At 55.3% G+C, this 18891-nt stretch overlaps 1 protein-coding gene across 13 annotated transcripts in view; it reads left to right on the plus strand.

Annotated features, from left to right (window-relative positions):
- DAB2IP (DAB2 interacting protein) overlaps positions 1 to 18891 on the plus strand; it is a 189364-nt gene that overhangs the window by 139633 nt on the left and 30840 nt on the right. Inside the window, exon 1 of one of the 13 annotated variants that reach the window (XM_072777772.1) lies at positions 3957 to 4985. The exons of 11 other annotated variants lie outside the window; for them this stretch is intronic. In XM_072777772.1, coding sequence (XP_072633873.1) covers positions 4816 to 4985 — 170 coding nt within the window. In that variant the 5' untranslated portion in view covers positions 3957 to 4815. Of the gene's footprint in view, positions 1 to 3956; positions 4986 to 9809; positions 9964 to 18891 lie in introns of those variants that run through there. One more of the 13 variants, XM_072777775.1, reaches the window with a different exon arrangement.

Below are 18891 nucleotides of genomic sequence, written 5' to 3' on the forward strand. Positions count from 1 at the left end.
GACCTAGTCAGACACACAGAAGCTAGACTGGTGGGAGCACAGTGAATGAAACTTGGGACTTTGTGGGCCAGGCTTAGAGATGAGGGAGCCTGACCACCAGCTGACCCTAGCATACTGCACGATAGGGGTCTAGCAGCCACAGCCTCCTAAACTAGCCATCCCTCCCCCTGGTCCCTTGGTAGCATTCAGTCCCTGGAACACCATACCACATGTTGCCCAGCACCATGACAATCAAGAAAGAAATGCTGACCGTGTCTCATTGCAAGTTTGAGAGTAAATTTACTCTTTTTTCCGAGGAGGCATCACATGGGTAGGAATTTACCCCTCCTCCCCTCCATGCTTTGATGGAAACATTGCATTTTTTTTGAGCGAACATGCATCAACATCACTGTGGGGAAAAGGTTCCAGGATTCTCTGCCAGCTGAAGTCATTACCACAAGGCACTGGTTGGGGGTCTGGCAGATGATGATGATACAAACAGGCTGGTGATGGGGGAGGAGATGGCCAAGGGGGTGGAGCCTGGCTGGCCTGATGGGAGGTCAGAGGGAATGTGAGCTGGGGGGATACCTGAGCAGGTGGAGAGGAGAGAGGCTGTTGTATACATTAACACCCCTCTCTGCCCCCCCCCCCCCCCCCCCCCCCAATCACAAGACCGGCAAGAAGGGAGCACTGAGACAGGGACAGAGAACAGAGGCTCTGGAATGGTGAGCACTGGCAGCTTACACCAGAAAGGCTGGCTGGGGCCAGATTGAGGGGCCTGGAATCCCAGCTCCCACCGCTAACAAACTGTGTGACCTTGGGCAGCTTTTCCAATGTCTCTGAGCTTCCGCTTCATTTTAGTAAAATGTAGCTGTGGATACCCACAGCTTATGACTCGCTGGAGGACTAATTGAGATAATATATGTAAAATGCCTAGCACTGGGCCTGGCACGTAGCAGGTGCCAGAACACATTTGTTGTCTGTTGGTGATGATAAAACCACATACGCATAGATGTGCTCATGTAAATTAACAGCTGGAGTGCATTGAACCCACTATCCAGAGTTGGCCCTCAGTCTAATACCAAGTTTGTTTCTCACCTTCAGCAAAATACGGCAGTTGTCTCTTGAGAAGCTCTTGTCCGTGAACAGCCAGTCCCTGGGGCCGACTTTCCTGCAGGGCATCTGTCTCCAGTCCTGTGACTACCTCTGTCCTCCAGTGGAGGCGGTTTTGGGCAGGTCAGAAAGGGCCTTTGTCCTCTGCACAGCCTCTAGGAAGAAGAGAGTTGTGGGCACAAGAAACGCCCTCCCTCCTGGGTTGTGAGCATATCTGTCCCGAAAGGAATGTTCCTTGACAATCTCGGGGCTGGCTCTTGCACACCAGGAAATGAAAAGTTCCTTGAAGGAAGATGGTTCCAGAGTTCTCCAGAGAGCTTAGCCCAGTTGGTGTGACATCTTTGTATCTGAAAGATGATGCCACATCTGGGCTCTGAGCTTTTGGGAAAAGACTGGCCTGCAGGTTGTACATGTTCGTCGCACATTTGAGTCCCAGGACCTGAGGAACCGGAGATGAATAGATCCCAAGGAGGGCCTGATGAGGCAGGCCGGGAATTCAGGAAGAGGGAGGGGGAGATTTTGTACTTCCTGTGCCTGGGGACACCGGGAAAGGCTTCCCTGAGGTGGGGGCAGTCGAGCTGGGTCTAGAAAGTTGAATGAGAATGGGGAATAGGGGCAGAAGGGGAGGAGATCCTTGGGAGCAAAGATGTGGCCCGGAGGGAGGGCAGGGCAGGCCTACCGCAGAGTGGAAAAGGAGAGCCTGTGGCTGGCTGCTGTGTGCAGGTGGGTAGGTGCAGTGGGTAGGTGGGGCCTGATGCTCCGGGAGGCCTGGGGCCCCGGAGGGGCTGGAACCAGGCAGGAGTGACTGTATCCTGGCAGCCTCTGGGATTCCCCCAGCTATCTCTGGCCGGGGCTCTGTGTGCTCCTCAGAGATTACACGGTCCTCCGAGCTAAGGCTGGAAGGATATGGAGGAGGTCACTTATTCAGGATTAAGCAGGTGGTATGTATGGGAGCCTGACTTGGGATGTGCATGTTCTGACCCCAAATACAGGCCTGTTTCTTATTTTTATTTTATTCTTTTTAACTGAACTATTGTTGGTATACAGTATAATACTGGTTTCAGGTGTACAACAGAGTGATTGGACAGTTACATGCATTAAGAAGCTTGTTTCTTTTTAGCTTCTGACCACCTTCTTGTGGCAGCTATCATACTGAGAAGCCCCTGTCATAGGGGCCTACTTTGTTGTAACAAAATACCAGAACTAGGTGGACCGTCTAGTGGGGTGGCTTCCTGCCTGAGGGACATCTGGGAATGCCCCCAGGAGAAAGGGGTGTTAGAATTGGAGAGGGAGACTGAGAGGACGGGATGGGTGGCAGGTGCAAATGGTCGCCCGGGGTGAGGTATATCTACTTTCAGATGAAGCTGGGTCAACCTGTACAAATCAAGTGACCAGCTTCTCTGGACTTGATTTCTTCATCTGTAAAGTGGTCACAGTATCTGGCCTTGCCTGTTTGTTGCTAGACTAAGCTCAAGTAGGAGATCTGCATGGGGCCTGCACCCTGGTCCAGGTGCTTGGGAAATGTTCCCTGCCCCTCCTTCCTGTAGCCTTGGCTCCTCTGGGAGCCAAAGGGGCTTCTGCCCTAAGGCCTCTCTCTCTGCCTACAGCCTCACCTCTCCCCTGTTTTGAAAATTTCGCTAAGAAGTTGGATAGACTCAGATGGAGTCTTGGGCTAGGTGCCCTCTGGGCTGTGTGGGTGTGGGCAGATGCAGATGTAGGGGGGTAGGGGGTGTGCCCGCAGGCCTTGTTGGCCCGGGGTCAGGATCACTGGTGCCTAAATGGATCTGAGCCCAAGTGAGGACACAGCAGGGGATGGAGTGAGTTAGAGTTCCCAGTTTGAGGGTTGCTGTGGGGCACAGTCAGACCTCTTCACCAGCCTTTAGGGCCCCAGCCAGAGGGCTGCCCGCCTGCCTGCACATAGTAGGTGCCAGACAGTCTGGCACTTAATAGGAGCTCAGCTGTTTCCTGAGGGACTGCAGCAGGCTGAAACAAGGGTGAACTGAACTGGGGCTGGTGATGCCTCGATATAGAGGCCATGGCGTTGGTAGGGCCCCAGGCAAGGGCTCTATTCTCCTACCAGTGTCTCCATCCATATTTACGTGGTGGGATTGGATGTCATTATCTCATTGTATCAGAAAGCTGTGCAGCAGCCAACTCAGTGGAGGCTTCTGGGTGCTGGGCCTCAGCTGGATTAACCCTGTAAGAGAAGGAGGTGTGTGGTAGAGACTCAATATGTAGCCATCTCAAATGGAATGGAGAAGGGGGGACTCCAGACAAAAATGTGGGGTTGAAGGTGTGCCCTTCCCAGAGGGGTTTGCATTTCTCGGAGTGCCGGTGGGTCAGGCCAGGTCTGTCGGCCCCTGTAGTCTGCACACCCCTGGGCAGCTGACCTTGCTCACCCCAGTGTCTCCTCCCTCCAGGCAGTAAATCCTGCCCCTGTCCTGCTGGCCCCACTCAGGATGTGGGTTCTTTCCTACTGGGGAGGAACCGGGTGGGAGAGGGAACTTGAACCCAGAACTGCTGCCCGGGAGCCCTGCTTCCCCTCGGCTCAGGTCCCTTCTGCACCGGTCACTTGGGTGAGCAAATCCCCGGCTCTGCGGCTTTGCCTGCACCTCCGCCTTTGTTCACACTTTAAAAATGTTTGAATGGAAGTGCGAGGTGGCGGGGGCGTGGGGCAGCTCCGGGAGGCCGCTCCGAGTCGGGCCGGGCGTGGCCTCCCGGCGGCACCGAAGAGCCTTGCGGCCGCCGGCAGCTGCCTCGCTCCGCCCCGCGGGCCGGGAAGGCCGGGAAGGCCGGGATGAGGGCCCCGGTGGGCGGCTCCTGGGTCAGCGGCTTCCGGCCTGGGGAGCGGGGTGGGGCGGAGAGGACTGCCCCCCGCCCGGTCCCCAGCTCCGGCCTGCCACAGACCCCCAGGAAGGTGCTAGAACCCAGTCATTCAGCACGTGTGCCGCCGCGGGCTTTGCGCCAGGCATTGGTCCGAGGTGGCCCGGCCTTGGTCTCACAGACCTGACTTTCTTAGGGTGGGACAAGGTGGTGGGACGGTGGCGAACAGGATGACTTCATACCAGGGCTACAAGGAGAAGGAAGCCAGGCGGTAACTTGGAGTTTGGGGTGGAAGTTACTCCTTTAGCTGGAGCGGCCAGGGACAGCCTCTCCCAGGTCATTTGATAGACTTGATAGGAGACTGGAATGAGACTAAACCAGCCTTGCCTGGAGCCAGGGCCACGCAGGGAATGGCAAGTGCAAAGGCCCAGAGGCGGGACCTGGACGGGATATGACCCAGGGCGGAGTCAGTGCTTCATAGGAGGAGCCTGCAACGGACCTCTCCTGTTGTGGTTCTAACAGCTTCCTGGACCCAGAGCTTGGCCCCAGGTGTGTACCCTGCCCAGGTGCTTTGGGAGGAACACTTGCCTGTGGCAGGAAGCAACTGTTGGTGTTCAGGAGTTTTTCTAGACTTCTCATACCTGAAGGTTGTGCTATGTGGTTACCTGTGTGGAAGACTGTAATTTTCCACTTATTCCCCGGAGGACCTGGAAATCTCTAGATGTTGTCACCGCTGGATTTTTTCAAGTCGTTTTTGAAATTTCAACTTGGAAGACAGATTCAGCATGTGCTTTGCGGAAAGGGGAAGCCCGTCTGGACATACATCTTAGATGCTGGCCCGAGCCGAGAGGTCCCCTGATCTGACTGGGAGAGGTACCTAGCTGGACACCGTTCTCGGGAATGGGCCTCTGTGGCCTCGGACTCCTTGGTGACAACCTTGGCAAGATTCTGGGCTGGGCAAGAGCACCCACTCTATGGAGACCTGGCCATCTTGGAAAACCGGATCTGGCTCCCAGGCACCTAGTGCCCAGACCAGGGTCATTTGAGAGGCCTGCGCTTCCACTGCCAAGGTCTGTGGGGGGGGTCTCCGTGGGAGGAAGGGGCACAGGAAACTTCCTCTCTGGTGGGTGGGCGTGGATCTGGCTGGAGGGGGTGGGGCTATTTCTCCCAGGAGGCCCAAGCCTGGGACAACCCCGTCCCCCGCCCGCCCCCTCCATCCAGGGCGTCCTTGGTGTGCTGAGGTGGTCTGCAACAGTGACTCTTCCTCTTTTGGGCCCACGGGGACTGGACGGGAGACGCCCTCAGAGGCTTGGGAGGAGTGAAGGTGGTGCTAGGGTTGCTGAGCTGACTCCTCTTTTCTGGTAATCAGGTGCTCTTTAGAGGGAGCCTGAAGTCTCCATGGCAGGGTGGAGAGAGACCCAAGAAGGCCAAAGCAGGCAAGGCTGTGGGAGGCCTGGAAGGTGATCTAGGCCCAGGGAACTGGCAGGGGTGGCGGGGTGGGCTGTGAGAAGTGGGCCTTGACCCCATGCTGCCAATGAGGAGCCATTGAGGACCCCAGTCTGCTGTTCCCTTAGCCTGGGGCTCCCAGGGCAAGTGAGCAAAAGGGCAAGCCTCTTGGAGGCACATTTAATAATCTTAGCCTATCTCTCTGGTGGTTAGTATTGCAGGAGAGAAGCATTATTCCTAAAACTTTTATTGATCCAGACATTGATAAAAAGTAAAGGGTTTCTAATGGAGTAAGGTTTTTTTTTTTTTTTTTTTCTTTTTCCCTACTAGTGCAAAGAACACCAGAGCCCTAAAACGCAAATACGTTTTCCTTCCTCTCCCTAGATTTGGGGCTAGGGGTGGGGTTTGGCCTCGTTCAGATCTCATCTTTTCAACAAGCCTTCCCTGGCCAGTAGGCCTGTAGGCATCCCACTGTTTTCCAGCAGTTCACCGAAGCTACCACTTGTGCATCTGGTCTGGTCTCAGAAGGGTGGGGACTGGGTTACAGAATCTGGAGACTCTGAGGGCTGTGAGGGGCACATGCCCTAGGAGATAATGAAGACTTGACTCTTGACTTCTTGGGCTTTCTGGGTTTGGTTCTTTTGCTGCCTTGTTCTTCATTTCGTAAATACTTCCTGATCTCGAACACCATGCTGGAGCCTCCCTTAGGATGCAGCCACAGAAGACACAGCCATGGCCTTGCGGAACTTACCTTCCGTCAGGAGAGAGATGATCATAAATAAGCGGGAAAACAAAGTGATTTCAGACTAGGTGAAGTTGCCCTCCTGAAATGTAAGTCAGGGATGTTTGTCTGCTCTGTTTGGCACCCAGATTCCTAGTGCCTGAAATAGTGCGTGGCTCATAGTTTACACTAAATAAATATTTGCTGGCTGAGTGAGCAAAACACTATGAAAGAAACAAGCGTCTCAGGGGAGAGTAATGGGCAGGACCTGTGACAGCCAAGGCCATCCATCCATTAGGAATAACTGAACTGAGCTCCAGACGCTGGCCTGTCCTGGACAGAGGTGGGATGAGAACTCCCACTGAGGGAGCCGAGTACAAAGTCCCTGAGGCGGGAGAGCAGAGGCTGCAGGTGGGGGGTTGGGTTTGGTGGTTGAGGTCAGAAGGTAGATACCTGCCTACTTCTTAAGGAGGAGTGTGAATTTATTAGGAGTACCGTAGGGAGTACTGGAAGAGTTTCTAGCCCCAGCGTTAAGTAAGACAATTTGCGTTTCTAAATCTGTCCCTCTGGCTCCCTGGTAGGGGTGGGGTGAGGCTGCGGGCTGAGGTGGGCAAGGGAGACTTGAGAGGTGGTAGCCGTAGGATTTGCTGATGGGTTGGGTTCTGAAGGCCAGGGAAAGAAGAGTTCCTGGCTCCCGAGTCTCCACTTTAGACATTTCGGGCTTGAGGTTCTTTCCATGAGGCGTCCGAGAGAAGATGTCAGCCCAGCATGTGGCTGTGTGAGTCTGGAGCTCAGAGGAGGGGAGGAGCACACTAGAGTAAATGGAAACAAAGGAGCAGGTGAAATCACCAAAGCAAGGTGTTCTTCTGAACGGGAGTGCCCCCCCCCCCCCAAGTCAGAGCCTGAGCAGCTCCAACCACTGCCGCTCCACCCCCTAGGAAAAGGAGTGGGAGAGCCTTGGGTGGTGGCAGGTGCGGAGTAGGAACACCAGAGGGTCTGGTGGCCTGAGTTTCAGGAAGGGTGTGGGCTGTCCTCTGTCTGTAAGGAGAGGATGGAAACTGGTTGGCTTTGGTCCCATGAAGGCCCTCGGGGACCATGGGAAGAACCACTGGGATCAAGACAGGTGTGTTGGATGGAAGAGGAGGAGGCAGTGGTGTCAGGGAAGGGCAGGAAGAACCAGCCAATCTGGGAAGCAGGGGAAGACCAGGTGGGGGCTCAGACTGTCTCTCTTTGTTGGGTTCACCCGTGTCTTGCCTGCTGGTTTCGACCCTGCATACCTGTCTGAATCCTCTATGCAGGATCCTGATGGCTGATGCAGCAGGCTGAAGGGGCTCTCTGCAGAGCTCACCAACTGCCCCATAGTGGCTCACTTTATCTAGTTTGTGGGACCACCCGACCCTGTTTTTCCCCATCTACCTACTTCATCTCTTTCTGAGTCCAAAGCCCCTAGAGAAGAGCATTGTGGAGCTAGGTTTACTTGGAGGTTCTTTCGACCTTTCCCAGAGCACAGCTAGACTTCATTTACACTGATAGCTTTGCTCTGGAATGTTCCTTTGTGTGTTTGGCATCCAGAGAATTTTAAGGTCTTTTTCAGGGTATTTTGGTGGCCAGAACCTTGAACTTCCCCCAAAGCTTGGTTGGCTGTTTGGGGAATTTAATGTGTTCGCCTTGAGGGGTGGACAGTGTAGAGTTGGGGACAACCAAAGTTCTAATGGTTCTCAGGTGGGTCGTCGGTATCTGTTGAACGAATGACACTCAGATATTTGTGTCTTTGGGCTCCTGAGTGGTTTGGTTAAATGCTTCCTCTGCAGCTGGTTAACCAGTGTTTTCACATCTGTTCTCTGCAGGGGGTAGAATATTTCCTCATTTTATACCTGAAGAACCTGAGGCTCAGGAAAGTGAAATGTCTTACTCAGAGGTTACAGTTGCCTAATAACCACCAGAATCACGCACCAGCCTGCAGACCCCTCAGTGAGGCCACCTTTACTGACTAACCCTGTGGGTGAGGAGGTGATGGTGGGGTGGGTGTAGGTCTTTTTGGCCTGGATGCTTCCGGGTGAGGGCAAGCATCTGGGAAGAGCTGTTGAGTGGTGGTGTGTGGTAGTCACTGAGGGTTCCAGTTGGACCCCTCTCCCTCCTTTTTATAGGAGGAATCTGAGGACCTGAGAAAGAAGTGACTTGCCCAGGGTCACTACCTAGGAAGCTGGTTTCCCACTTTGTGTCTCCCAACATATCCTGGGGGCAGCCTCCTTCAATTTAGCTAACGTGGCTGCCTGCTCACTCTGAGCCGGGCTTTGTTCTGTAACTCATCAATTCCTCCTAGCAACCCCCATGTGAGGTTAAGTACTATTATTACCCATTTTACAGAGAGATGACTTGTCCACGAACATCCAGGTTGCAAGCGACACGGCTCAGATTTGAACTCCCCTGTCTGTCTTAACCAGCAACCTACCCAGCTTCAAACTTATTTAATTGCCAGGATCGCTAGAATCAGAAACAGAATGGGCCGACCTCAAAGGACCTGGCCCTCCCAGAGTTAGGCCCGAGGACCGTGCCTGGCCTTGGCTGTTCTCGTGGAGGATGGCCAGTCAGCCGCTCCAGATGCCAGGAAATGGCTTACCTCTCTTGGAGGGCTTGTTAGACCAGGTACCAAGGCCCAGGGAGTCAGGTCTCTCCTTTCCTCACCCCTGCTCACTCCTGTTCTAGCAATTAGGGAGGCCCTGCCCATCCTTGGAGCCTAGGGGCCTCTGGAGAGCCTGCAGCCCTGCAGCCCTGCCGCCTCCATTTTCGCGGATGGTGGAAGGGCCTCAGCTGGCCTGCGTGAGCCCTGGGTTTGGAAGGACAGCTCTCCTTACCTGTCCCCTCCTCTGGCCATACAGCCTTTCCAAAAAGGGATGAGGGTCTGGGTGTCAAGTATGCCACTCCTACGGAGCTGCCGACCCGCTTCTTCTCCCTCCTTTACTCCTCCTCTCTCTTTTCCCTCTATCGCATCCTTACCTAGCTTTTGTCTGTCTCTTGCTGTGCTGTGTCCAGGCGTGATTTCCAGTGTTTCCATCTGTAAGAAGGGAAAAAGTAGAAGGGACCTACCTCATAGGGTATTGAGGCCCAGACTGGAAGCCCAGTGGTTGGGCACCTGCAACAAGTGAGTCCCCATCTACCCCCTATCTTGCCCCATGAAGGAAAGATGCTAGTGGGTGTGGAACAGGTGGGGCCTGAGGCTCAGGGTTGGGGGAGAAAGTGGGCCTGGGGCAGGGGGAGGGGGAGCAGGTGGGAGCCAGAAACGTGGCTTGGACTGAGCTCCCCAGCTTTGCTGTGGCCTCCTCTTCGATGAGTTGGGGTTTAGGGATGTGTGTCTGTGGAGGGTTGTGAGGAATCACGGGGCAGTGCTGTGAAGCGCTAAGCGCTGTGTCTGGCACATAGTGCCTAACAATGGGTGCTGTGCCTGCTCTTCGTTCTGCAGACGTAGTCCCATTTGGGGGTTTTTGGGGGGTTCTTCAGGTGAGTTTTGGATTTTTAGTGTCATACATTTTGTTTAGATCTTCCTGAGAAGCCTAAGCCCTCCATTCTGACCTTGACTTTGGGAAGTTTTTTGAGTTTTGCTATCTTGTTTCCTGTACTGAAAAAGGGAATCTGTGCCTTTAAGTCCCCTGCAGCTCCAAGTGGGGCACCGGCCCTTTAAAAGCACATTACAGAGAGTTGGAACTTAGCCTTTGTTTAACCAGCAGTGATTAGTCCCAGCGGACAGGGCCGGGGTAGTATGTCTAGGACCAGAGCGTAGTTGGACTGGCCAGGCCCGGTGGGGAGACGGTGGGCAGACCGGTGGCTGGCCCGGCCCCTCCATCTCTCCGGCCTGGTGATCCTGGTGGCTGCCCTGGGCGACGGTGAGTTTCCTGACTGTTCTGATCTGCCTGAGCAGGGGTTGGAATGTGGGCAACCGCCAGTCCCTGGACCCCCGACCAGCCTCCTGGACCCAAAGAGACTCCCGTGAGATGCGTGGGAGCAGACTGGTGGAGAGGGGTCGTCACAGGTATCGGTCTCGGGAGGGACTCCGTCGTTTGCCAGGGATGGTGTCTCTGCAGACGTCTGCTGCCCTCCCACAATGTGGAAACAGTTAGGTTACCCCACCAAAAAGCAAAAAACAGAAGTGCTGCTGCTGGCTTTCGTGTTTAGAGCGATAAAATCCAGTCCCGTGCTCCTTTCCACAGCCAAGCGATGATGGCCTTATCCTTTGACAACCGGAAAATGTTAGGAATGGCTGAAAAGTTTTCTGGGCTGAGGATCTTGGCCTTTGCTCTGAGTGGCCCAACCCTGGGCTGGGCTGGGCTGGGTGGGGCCGAGCTGGGATTTGGGGGCCGTGTCATTTCCACCCTGGCTCCCCAGCCACTCAGCAGGGCTCCTTTCTGCTCCCTCCTCCTGTCTGTTCCCTGATCCGTGGGCCTGCAGGCTGGGGCTGGTGGAAGGCCAGGAAGGCTGCTCTGGGCCTGGAGTGCATGCGTTCTACTCCAGCTCACGTATCTGAAACCATTGTTAGGAGCCAGGTCGCTGCGATGTGGCAGTCTTTGCTGCCACGAAGTACCTTTGTCTCCAGTAAAGACAGGGATCCGGCTTGTTAACAAACTGTCTGGTGGAGGGGCTGTGGGAACAAATGAGCCAGTGCTATGAAGTGCCAAGCACCGTGTCTGGCTTGTTACAGGTCTGTGTGTGCCTCAGTCTCAGCTACCCTCACTACCGTTTCCAGGGGGACTAGTGGTGGATCTGACTCCTACCAACGAGGTGTCCTTTTCACCATTTTCCATTCAGGGGAAACGATCTACCCCGGGTCCTACAGGAGGTGACAAGGGCAGGGCTCAATGTACAGTTCTGGCCACCCAGAATTTCTGTAAGTTCCTTGAAACTTGGTACGTGTGATCACATGAGTTCTGTAGTTTTAGTGAAAGCCTAAGGCTTTGACAAGCAGTGAAGACAGTTTGGAGCTGGAGCCCAAATATCCGGCCTCCAGCCTTGCGCCCTGGTACCTGGGAACTGTGACGTTGGGCGAGCTGCTGGGCCTCTCCATGCCTCCACTTCCCAGTGTATAAGGAGGTGGGGTGTAAGGGTTAAGCCCTGAGGGAGTTGTCAGTTTTGCAGGGACACAGGTCGTGGAGATGGGGGTCTTTGAGCCAGGATTACTGGATAAAGTGGACTTACCTGCTGGGAGCATTCCAAGCATTGGTGGGCAGCCCAGTTTTGCTGGGTTGGGGACACACCTCGGATGCTATATTTAGAAGTGTACAAGTGTATGGCATTATTGGTTGGGATCCCATGGGCCAGGTGGCAAATGACAGATTGGGCTAGCTTATCCTAGAGTCAGCTGGGAGTGGGGTCGGGGGGAGGCTGGTGAGCTCTTGAAGTCTGGCATGCTGTCTGGCCTCAGGAAACCCCTTGAGGTCTCGAGCTTCAGTTTCCTGAACTCTAGTCAGGTAGCTGGGTTTGCATGAGCGTCAGAAGCCATTTAGTGGATCCATTGCCTGCCTCATATACTTCCCAGGCGTGGGGTGTCATGAGGCGGCACAGTAGAGCCACAGATGGCTCTGATGCACGGTCGCTAGAAGCAGGAGCAGCTCAGCAACTACACCCCACTTTTCTTTGACATCTTGAGTTCCTGCCTTTGTTGGTGGCCTGGGAACCCATGGGTCACTGGCGGCCACCGTCTCCTGCTATTTTGCTGCTGTTGAATGGCTGGCTGTCTCCTGGTAGGTGTAGTCTGGGAAGCAGAGCTCTTCAGTTCCACTGAAATGGCCAGATACCAGGCTTTGGGAGGAATAGGGGGCCAGGGCCCCAAAGTCCCCCAGGCTCAGTGTTGGGATATTGGAGGTACTTAGTAGCTATATACTGGGGCACAGGATTAACTCAGACCAGGAATGGGGGGCATAATGAGGTTCATAAGCAGAAGGAACCTCCAGCAGACTCTGGCAGGAGGTAGGGGCAGCCCATTTGCTAGGTGAAGAAGCTGAGTTCTAGGAGACGCCAGCTTGAGATCTTTGCTCCTTTGGCCCAGTACCTGTTCTCATCTTTGACTCTTGTGTCCCTAAGACCACAGAGCCCCTCCGTCCCAAATTGTGGCTGGAATTAGACAGCAGGGATGGAGATGAACACTAGGGCTGGAAGCTAGGGTGCCTGTGTTTGCTTCCAGATGTGTCCGTCTCCCCTCAAACGGGGGCTTGGGGTGCCCACTTAAAATGGCAGTACGCTCCGTCCTGCTATTGGGAGTGGTTGGTGGAGTGGCGACAGTCCTCTGGGGGCAGATGGCAGAGAGGCTTTCCAAGAGCCCACATAGAGGGAGGGCGGGGCAGGCCCTGCATACCGGGCTGAGTAAGAGGCATCTTGGAAATATCTGTGTGCCCGGGAAGAAGCCAGGAGCGTCCAGAGAAGTGCTGCTGGCATGGGGAGGGGCAGAGTGTCCCAGCAGAGCCAGAACCAAGGCAGATCATAGGGCTCACTGCATGTCAGAGGTGGTGTCATCCGCATTTTACAGATGAAAAAATGGAGACCTATGGGTTAATTAACATGACCGAAGTCCCGTGCGTATTTATTTTGAAGGAAGGAGACCTCGCTACGTTGACCAGTCATCAGCTGGCATGGTGCCAGGAGCTGGGGCTGTGTTGACAGGTGGTTGGTACTTCATTGAGGCAGGAAGGTTGGTGCCCAGAGGTGGGGAAGGACAGTCCACACACCGCTTTGTCACCCTCAACAGAAGGCCACATGGCATGGACATCGGTAGTATTAGGAGGGGAGAAAATGCTGCCTCTGCCCTCACCTTCATGTTTCTTGGAGGGGCCAGCTGAGCCTGGGAGGGCTTCTTGGAGGTGGAAAGCTGGGCGGGATTAGATAAGCCAGAGCGGGAAGTGGCTTCCTTGGGGGGATGGAAGTCCTTGGTTTTCAGCTCATTTGTTTTTTTATTTCATCATCTTTCCCTCGCTTGGGTCATGAGTCCCTCAGGGCCTGAGGCAGCTGTTAGAGGTATTTATGGTTGCTGCTGGGGCGGGGGGTGGCGGTGGGGGGGAGTTGCTGGGGAACCAGTTAGAAACCAGTCTCATCCTCGGTGGTGTGATCTGTGGGACCAAGGGGATGGACGGGTAGATTCTTATCTGTGAGGAGGAGAGGGGTGCAGACGGTGCTTGCAGCGGGGGGAATACCTCAGTCAGGGCCTTGAACCATTCTCAAGAGTTGTCCAAGTGGAGAAGGTGGGAAGGACACTCGGGCAGAGGGCCAGCTAGCGTGCAGTGGGGTGGCGTCTGGGGTCCTGGGGGACTGTAGTGAACATGAGGCTGGGGTCAGAGCTCGGAGGGCTTTCCTAGGGGAGGCAGGGGGTGCTCGGGGTTTTGAGGGGTCACCCTCCTTAATCTGAGCACCCTGGCCAGGGTCTTGGTAATTTCTCCTGGGGACCAGGGAAGAGGCCGGAGAGCTGTCCCCACTCAGAGGCAGGAGGGGCACTTGGCCGCCCTCAACTCACTTTCAATTTGCCCAGATCTCATCCTATTCAATGAGTGTTCCTCAGATTCTCTTCTTTTAAAATTCAGGGCACTTCGCTGTTCTGCTGAGGTTTATGAATGTTTAAAAACTGCTTTGCGGTCCCCAAAGTAATTTGACAACTCTGACAGCTATTGATTAAAAACCTGAAATTATTCAGGCTGCAGGATGACTTGGGGGATTAGGCGGAAAGTTTTTTGTTTCTTCTCACTCTGCGTGTCCCCTGCTCCCCTCCACCCCACAAAAAAGAAATAAGTGAGGTAAATGTGTTCCTGAAAACTCCGTTAGACTACAGAATCACACTGGAAAGGGTGAGGATAAGGTATGGTCAGGATGCTGGACCAGAACCAGCAGCCCTCACATCCCTGGTCTCAGCCCAATTGTGGCCCAAATCACCAACAGGCAGCAACAGGGTTTCACTCTGCAGGCACTGTAGGTGGTGGTGGGAGGCATTAGTGGTATTTAGTATCTGGTCCACTATGTTCCCGGGTTGTTGACATGTTGGGGTTTCCACGGCGCTCTTGGAAGTAGCCCAGCAAGCGAGGAGACCCCTCCTAGAGAGGAGGGAACTTGTTCAGGGCTGCTCTGCACCAAGTCTGTGGGTCCACAGAAAGGGAGGCCCAGGGTCACAGGCAGGCTAAGGGTTGCCCAGTACAGGAGCCGAGGACCCCCGACCAGGTTTCTTGTCTCCCTCCTGGTGAGGGCCTGAGGACTGGCCAGACGATGGTGATGAGGGTCTAAGGGTCTCAGCTCTCATTTTTGGACTGTGACCTGGCCAAGCCACTCCATTCTCTCAGCCTGTTTCCTCTGGTGTCTTCAGGCTCCCTTCATCAGACTCTTTGGATTAACTGGGGGATGTAGGGGAAAGGTGGCCTTGTGCGCCGAGGCTCTTCAAACCTATTTGAGTTCCTGCTCCCCCTTTCTGCTAGGGTGATGCTGCCTTTTGTGCGGGGCTGTTGGGAGAAGGCCGTGCTATGATTGGATCCACTTTGGTAGAAATACCTGTCACACAGCTGGGCACACAGGAGGTGCTTACTAAGTGGCTGTTAAGTCCAGGAGGCCACAGCAGTGTTGATCATTAAATCAGCATCTGTGGGGCACTTCTAGGAGCCAGGCCTTGGGCCGCACTGTAGCCATAGCCTATGAGGAGCCGTCCTGTTCTCCTATCTTGGTGTCCAGAGTGTGGACCCTCCCTTGCCAGGTCAGCTCCGCAGTGTGGAGGGTAAGCACATGCTCCCAGGGGCAGGGTGAAGACTGGAGACCAGGCATCACCAGCCCAGGGCTCACTCTGTGTGTGAAGATGGGGTCACACTGGTTCCAGTGATTGCTAGGACCTGCTCCCTTGCCTTGGACTGAGAGAACCCTGGGCCAAGAGGGACCGTGCCTTCAGGCCCTGTCATCCCAGGAAGTCTTCCCAGGCAGGGCAGCCAGTCTCCCTGCCTTTTAAGGACAGGCTCTGTCTCCCCTGGGCCATGGGAGCCTCTAGGCAGCTGCATTCTTCTCCACTCCCCTGGGACAGCAGCTGGGCCAGGAGTGAGCCTTGGCCTTCTCAGCAGCGGGTTCCCAGGCCGACAGGACAAGGCTGGGCCTGGGGAGAAATGGCTCTGCTGGATGTGCCGGGCGGGGCGCTGCCCTGTTTGTGTCTTGCCACTCAATTCCCAGAACGTTGGCACCCTCGGCCTGTGTTTCAGTGCTGGGCTCTGTCCACTGTGGGCAGAGGTTTCCAGCACAGCTCACTGGACCACCTGGCTGTAACGGGCAGAAGAGAGCTTGACGTGTTCTGACCTGACTCCAGAGTCCACAAGTCCTGCCAGCCCTCAGGTGGTCACCTCCTCCATTGAGATCAACCTTGTCCAGGGTTCCTACCCCTTCCAGGCCTGGTTGTGGCCATGGGCATTGGCAGTGGACCACACAAACAGGAGTGGGAATTGGGTCAGGAGATGCTATGCTCAGGAGTCACAGGCTGAGGGGCTCAAGTGGCCCCCTCATGGGGTTTACTATGCCCGCATGCAGCCTGTTACCCAGCCATCCTCCAGGAGGGCAGGCATCCCCTCTGCAGTGTACCTAAAGGGGCTCCCAGTTCCTGCTTACACACTCCCGCAGATAGGGTGCTCACTGCTTTAAAACCAAACCAGTCTGGCCTATTTGGAGACAGCTGTGCCTGAGTGGCGGTCGGTCTCTCCTGGTCCTGGCTCTACCCTCTGGGGTGTGCAGGACAACTCCCTCTGCCCCTTTGAGACTTGGAAGCAGATTCTGAACCTCATTTTCCAGGCTATGCAACCTCTCAACTCACCCCACCTGTAGCTGGGAACATCTTCCCCGTGTCAGATAGGACTGCTTAATTATCACGAGTTTTGTTTTGGGGTCTCCTCCCTCCTTGAAATAATGGGGAATTTGCTAAACTTCTGTGTTAGTGACCTTTGAAGAGAAAAAAGGCTGGAGTTGATAAACAGCTCGTGGGTTGGCTAGAAGGCTATCAGATAAGCCTGTGGCCCAGGAGCTGAGACAATGTCCTCTTGTTCCTGCTCCCTGGCCCTCACAATGAGCTGCTGTTGGCGCTTGGCTGTATCTCCGATGGCAGCTCCACCCGTGCCTGTGCCATGCCCACATTTCCTGGGCAAGGGCTGTCCCACCCTCGCCAGCCCCCCTGGGTCTTCCACCTGGACCCAGAATGAGTGGGTCATGGTGAGCAGGTCAGCTGGCCATGGCCTTTGGCTGCTCAGCCACCTGTGGGGTGATGGAAAGGTGGTGGAGGCACTGATAGAGCTGGCCTTAGACTCTGCTAAATGGGGTTGAGGCCTCACTCCACTGCTCACCACCCCCATGATCTTGGGTAAGCCACCCGGCCTCTCTGGTGCAGTGCCTTAGTCCTGGTGGGTTGTCCTGAGGTTCCAGTGAAGAGACAGGTGGGAGAGCAATATGGGGCTCGGCCATATGGCCTGGGTGTGAGTTCGTATCTGCCCCCGGGAGACCAGGGCAGCATGGTGGAGGGGGCAGCATTTGGGCTGGGCCTCAACTGAAAAAGAAAGGTTTTGTTAGGCAGAGACGCACAGGGAGGGGCAGTAGGGCTTCAGGAAGCAGCATGGGCAAAGGGCCCCAGAGGGAGGACCAGGGACCAAGTGGGGAGGAGAGTCTAGGTCAGTTGTCAGGGTGTGGTGTGAGGTGGTAGAAAAGAGGGCATTTCAGTGAGGGTTTGGACACCAGGCTGAGGCACAATGACTTGATTCTCTTTAGGCCGTGAGGGAACAGCAGAGGGGTGGGAGTGACGCCATGTTGGGTAGAGAGGCCCATCCAGTAGGGTGGTGTTGCTGTGGTCCAGATGGAGAAGGCTGGTGAAGAGGCCCTGCACTGCCCCCCAGGCCGTGGCCAAGACAGCTCTCCAGAGCAGGGGAGTCCAGTGCAGGTCTCCCTACCCTATGGCCTTGGCACTCCCGTCTCTGACCTGGGAACCATGGTACCATCCCCTTCCCAGGAAGTATGAGGATTCCATGCCATGGAGGTAAAAGGCCTGAGCGAACGGCCTCAGTTGGGGAGGAGACGCAGGGCTTCTAGTGTCTGTGGTCTCTTGAGGGTCTAGAGAATCTGCTGTGTCTAGGACTCAGGGACGTCTCAGAGGAATGCAGCAGTGGTGGGAGGTGCAGCCTTGGAGGGTACAAGGAGCCTCCTGGCCTTGGGAGACGTGGACAAAGCCCATAACTGGACAAGGCCAAAGCAGGGACATTTCTTAGAGATTTCTGGGTGAGCACTGGAATGCTGCTCTTGGCACCTGACCTTGAGCAGGCAGCTGCCATGATGACCAATGCTTGGGTCACCTTTGTCCCTTTTCCCAATCACTTGGGTTGAGGGCTCCAGGAGGATCGCCCTCATCCCAGCTGAGCTCCTCCTTTCCAGAGCTTAGCTGACCTTGGCTGTTGGGATACTGGGGCTTTGGTCTAGGTGCTTGGGGGCCCTGAATTTTGGTTCTGAGCCAGACCCAGCCCTGTCCACTAGGAGCCCCCAGCCAGGGAGGAAGATGGTCTGTGATAGACCTTCCCAGCATAGCCTCATGACTATCAGGTTGCTGGGACTGCTGGCAAGGTTGCTGTCTCCTGGGAATCTGGGAAGGCTTCGTGGAGGAGGGTGTGCTGATGCTGAGTGCTGGAGGTTGGAGAGGATGAGGGGACGGCATATGCCGGGAGGCCTGCCTGAGGGAGTTGTGACCCCTGGGGAAGAGCAGCCCAGGGTGAAGTGGAGCAGGCAGATGGACCCCAGCCAGCAGGGCTGATACTGGATCCCGTGTATTCCTGACCAAAAACCCCTCTTCTGGGCTCCAAGGCCTGAGAAATGCCTCTCTGAAGATCCTCTTGATAGCACTTTTTCAGTAAATGCTCGTTAACTGTTGATTTTTGCTTGAAACAAGATCCTCCTTTTTCAGATAAGGGAGTTCCCCCGCTCCCTGGGGTTGAGGTCTGGAGGAGGGCTAGGAGGAATGTGAGCCCCAGTGCCTGCCCACTTGGAGCAGGTTTGTTTTCTCCCGGTGAAGTGGAAGTGAGCTCCGTATCTGCCTCTTGGCCTTGTGAGGATTCAGCAAAGGGATACCTGTGACATTTCCTGTGGGCCTGGTGCAGGGGTGCCCCCTCTGCCCCGGTGAGGAGGGCCAGATGCATGGAGCCCACAGGCCCGATGGAGATCTGTACTAGCCAGCGTCTCTGAGCCCAGTGTAGTCCTCTGGTGTCCCTGCCAGGGTGCTTGGAAGATGAGCTCGGACCTGGGCCGCAGCAGTGTAGAGGCCCTTTGGTGTGGTGGCTGTGGTCTCCAGGGACCAAGGAGGTCATCGAGGTAAGCCGTCATCAGATGGCTGGGCACTGGAGGGGGCCATGCAGTGGCAGTGTTGGGTTGCCATGGAATGGCAGGAAGGAACGGACCTGATGCAGGCACTGGGGGACACAGAGACCCTGTGTACAGTGGCATCAAGCCCCAGCCACCCACACCACACAAGGCAGCCATGGGCAGGGCTCCCAGATCAATCCCGTTACAGCAGGGCCTTGGGCAGATCCTGTAACTGCTGCTCCCTGAGCCCCTTCACTTTCTGTAAAACGGGTAAATGAATAGTCCTGGTAAAAGAGATGTGAAAGTGAGCAGGTGGGTGCCCTGCACTAAATGGAGGCAGGTGCCTATGGGCAGGACACCTGGGAGTGGGAGCAAGGCAGCATCTGGCACCTGGTCACCTTTTACTGCACTTCCTAGGTAGGGAGACTGAGCTTACTCACTGTCCCCTTGGAGCCTGGGCAGTCTGTGGTGACCTCCACCCTCCTTCCCTG

Source organism: Canis lupus, chromosome 16 (genome assembly GCF_048164855.1).
Source record: "Canis lupus baileyi chromosome 16, mCanLup2.hap1, whole genome shotgun sequence".
Taxonomy (NCBI): domain Eukaryota; kingdom Metazoa; phylum Chordata; class Mammalia; order Carnivora; family Canidae; genus Canis; species Canis lupus.